This window comes from Sycon ciliatum, chromosome 8 (assembly GCF_964019385.1).
Source record: "Sycon ciliatum chromosome 8, ocSycCili1.1, whole genome shotgun sequence".
NCBI lineage: Eukaryota > Metazoa > Porifera > Calcarea > Leucosolenida > Sycettidae > Sycon > Sycon ciliatum.
Window position 1 is genome coordinate 12,501,330 of NC_088650.1, and position 4,228 is coordinate 12,505,557.

Here is a 4,228-nt window from a genome sequence, read left to right on the forward strand (position 1 = left end):
CTTTCTGCCGTTGCAGTCCTCAATATCCATTTACTGTGTTTTATGTATCGTTACCCATCCCATCAATGTTCCCAAAGTACTGTCAAATGTAATCTAACTCGCAGACGGTACTCTTACAGCATAATGTGAATGAAACGAGAGAAGAAAATGTACAGTCATGCACATGTAAAGGGTAGAACGGGATCAAATAATTTGCCGAATGGCACGCGAAGTACTGTGATGGAAATCCAATGGGGCGACTTTGCATAAAACATCATCTCTAAGGCATTCAAGAACTAGGGTACTGGATTTAGATGGCTTTCCAAGTACATGAATTTCGGCCGTCTGTCTGAGCAACGGGCATCATTATTAAAGTTGAATAACTGCGTTCAGAGCCACACGAGCAGTGGATTCAAAAATGAATGACCCTTTCAATCACTTCCAAATACAGGGTATGTACAAGTACATGTAGGTGGTCCATTCGTCACTCAAGCTTGACAAAGTCGAGATTGACTGTTGCATACACGAGCTGGGAGACATGTTGTTAGTCAGTGATATCATGTCGATAGCACGCTCAGCGATATGAAGTTATAATCTCTGTATGCAGACATTATAATACTGTGGCGGTGCTGAGACAAAGGACACAATAACTGCTAGTCTGCTACCCCCAAAACCCTGTTTTGTTGATACGAATGAGTCACGTGTAATGTCACAGTGCGACAATACAAGGGGTTCCACGAGCCAGAGCTGTTTTCGCCCACTCACATAAGTTATAGTACCGACACCATCTCCGCATAAAACGTAGCGTAAATTAATTATTACCCATATCCTTGTACATTGTACGTCGAAGTGCTTGTACATAATACTGATGCACCTACATGTATACCTACATGTACATGTAAGTCATTGACAACCTGTCCCTGACATGACATTGTGAGCACTGCATGCTTCAGCAGGTGGTCAAGAACATGCAAACACGCCAACGAAACCCACGCATGAACGTGCCACAAAACGTCATTACCTTTACAGGCCAATACTAGCAATAATTCCGTTTAGAATAATTGGTCGTGTGACTTTGACAGTGCGGGGCGAGATGAATGAAAACCACCAAAGTGCTGCCCTGGTTTAGAAGCATACACATACAGTGTACATGAATTCCTCTATAGTCATGTACATATTGTATTTCATACTATTTTCATGATTGACTGCGGAAGGTCTGGCCTATCGCAATGTCTCGCAGCATAGATCTCGAGCAGTATATAATCGGACCAAAAACGGCAAGGAAAACCAATTCTGCTCCACGGACAGGCAGTATAATAAAAGCTCAAAGGTAGACGAAACTCCTTGAACGTGAAGATCAGTGACGTTTGGAATTCATTGAGTTGCTGTACTAGCCTTTTAAAATGGTATCACGGTCTAATGGCCTGGTTCTTGCTGCCTGCCTCATGGCTCTATTGGTGTCTGTGAGCTCCTCACCACCACCAGAAACATCACGCGACTGTGTCGTGAATATGCTCACAAGAGCCGGAATCACCAGAAGGACGGCTCGCAAATACGCCAAATACTTAGCCCTTGCGGATGCCAGGCCAGACGACTTGGGAACGGCCTCACGCGAATCACTTACCAGGATAGGCATTACGGACATCTTGGACCAGAGCAAGATTGCCCGGTGCTACTCACCGTCTGTGGGCGAGCCAAGTCGACCTGCGAGTTGCCAATATTATGCGCCATGTGACAGGAACTCCACCTGCGCTATGCTCTCTCGCACATCAAAGCCCCGTTTCGTGTGCAAGCAAAAGGACGCATGCGGTGGAGGGTCTTGTCTTAATGGCGGTTTCTGCAAGAGCACCGGTGCGAATTACACCTGTGATTGCACCATTGGTTACCGAGGCCGTCGATGTGAGGTGAAGTGGCTGACCATGGAAAGCAGTGATGCGCAGTTCGCCAACACGACCAAGTCTGTTCAGGACAGTGTAGACAGCCTTAAAAGTACTGTTATGTCGGCTGTCAGCTCGATTCAAAGCCTGATGGAACACATCTTCAACGCACTGGTTAGAATCGATTCAACCGTCGCCGTGCGCCCGTCCAAACCAACCTCTCGTCCAACTACTGAGGTAACTCCGGTTGCAGCTACTATCCTAACAACCAGTCCGACGACTGTGTCAACGACTGTGTCAACTACAGAGGCAGTAACGATTCGCGTCCCAAGGATAGAATATGAGCTCTTCTTGCCCCAAAACGTTGACTGGAATAGCGCCAGAGAGGTCTGCCGCTCACGCGGCGGAGATCTGGCCGCGGTGAGGAATGATGATGAGCACCGCGAAATAGTCGAGCTGATGAGGAGCAGTGGGAATTACGAAACTTGGGTGTGGCTTGGCGGCACAGATAGCCGTAGCGAGGGCAAATGGAGGTGGATTATAGATGGCCAAGCCGTCACCCTCTCAAGGTGGGCCACTGGTGAACCGAACAGCTTTCGTGGCTATAATGAAGACTGCATGGACTTGAGCAGCGGTTCATGGAATGACTTGCCCTGCGACGCGACTGTGCCTGGTTTTGTGTGCCAGTATACAAAATACATTGGTGTAACTACTTCCCCAACTACTACTCCAACAACTGTTCCGACGACTGTCCCAACGACTGTGCCAACTACGGAGACAGTAACGACCAAGCGTAGGATTCGCGTGGCACGAACAGAGTACGAGCTCAACGTGCCCTATGACGTTGACTGGCATAGCGCCAGTGGCATTTGCAACTTGCGCGGCGGCGACCTGGCCGTTGCAAGAAACTATGAGGAGCACACGAAGCTAGCCCAGCTGATGAGCGGTAGTAACTACGACACTAGCGTGTGGCTGGGTGCCACGGACAGAGGTATTGAGGGCAGGTGGCGGTGGATTACTGGCGAAGCGGTCGCCTTCTCCAGGTGGAACAGTGGTGAACCGAACAACGACTACGCTGGCCATGAAGAGGACTGCATGCAGTTCGTCCGTGGCTCATGGAATGACTTGCCCTGCGACCGGCCTATCCATGGTTTCATTTGCCAGTATACAAGATACAGTTACAAGTATGTTTAAAAACTGTGATACTGAAGTGAATACAATCGAAACTGTTGCAAATTATGTTTGAAACTAGGAACTGTTATTTTGTACAAAGCATTAGTTTAGGTGCAGTCCGTGAACTTCTAACATCACCTCTGCTCTCTTTGAAAACCTTGATACAAAGCATTTCGAGATCAAACGTCACTGATAGTGGTACTGTAATGCGTGTAGCTACCATCTCAACTTTGATTTGATCTGCCACAATCATCAGTTCTTTCTCGCGGTAGAGTTTCTGCACCTGCACGTTCAATTGTAACGTTACTCAGTACTCTTCATGCCAGAATCTACAAATCCTCTTTAAAAACCGTATTAAAAAATTATTACACAGTAAACGTACCTGTATACAGTGTGTTCACAGTCCTCAGTGTTTTGTAATTATATTCATTTTTTTATTTGCATAACGAGTTGTATTGTACAGGTCTATTTTCCCAAATTTCCACTTTACCCTACACAAATAATATTCATTCCATTATTTCCTTCGTTATCTACATGTACCTCCACTGGTGAGCTTGCAAAGAGCAAATCAGTTGTTTGGAGGATATGCAACATCTAACCAAGCACGAATTTCCACGCTATTGTGTTGTGGATGTGAGCCAAGAGCGCAGTATGGAGTGGTATAGTGTTTCAAGCAAAATATGCTGGGGTGATCATTAAAAAAAACAGGAATCATGGAAAAAGTTATGAAATCTCCCGAATAATATACATGTAGGCACATCCAGGAATATCTTCTGAGCTTTTCAGAAATGACATATCATTTACCGATACATGTATTCCACTACTTGAGAGTGTCCTAATTCTTATGAACTGTCTCTGCTCATTAGTAATCACGTTTGTCCTAGTCTGAGTACCATTGTTTTTCTTTATTATTTTCGAGCTGGGAATGTGAACATAGTAAGAAAATAGACAAATTTAAACAAAGTATAGAAGAGAAACACATGGGAACGAGTTATGAAACACCTATCCAAGACTGTAACAAGAATCTGATAATAAGCAGTCAGAAAGTGCAATAACAGGGCACCGAACTGAGACGTTTAACATAGAAGGTTCACGGTTGGGTAAGACCGAAGAGGGGAGGGCGAGCGCAGCGGAAACGTCCACAAGCTTAAGTCCCACGGCAACAGGACGATGACGAGACCTGTTAACCCTTATTCTCC

General features: G+C 45.8%; 1 protein-coding gene across 1 annotated transcript; it reads left to right on the top strand.

The window, feature by feature from the left end:
- The first annotated feature begins 1,228 nt into the window (after positions 1-1,228).
- Positions 1,229-3,638, top strand: LOC135823479 (macrophage mannose receptor 1-like). The gene has a single exon (XM_065336325.1). It carries the CDS (start codon positions 1,383-1,385, stop codon positions 3,048-3,050), a length of 1,668 nt encoding a protein of 555 aa, XP_065192397.1. The 5' UTR covers positions 1,229-1,382; the 3' UTR covers positions 3,051-3,638.
- The last annotated feature ends 590 nt before the right edge of the window (positions 3,639-4,228 follow it).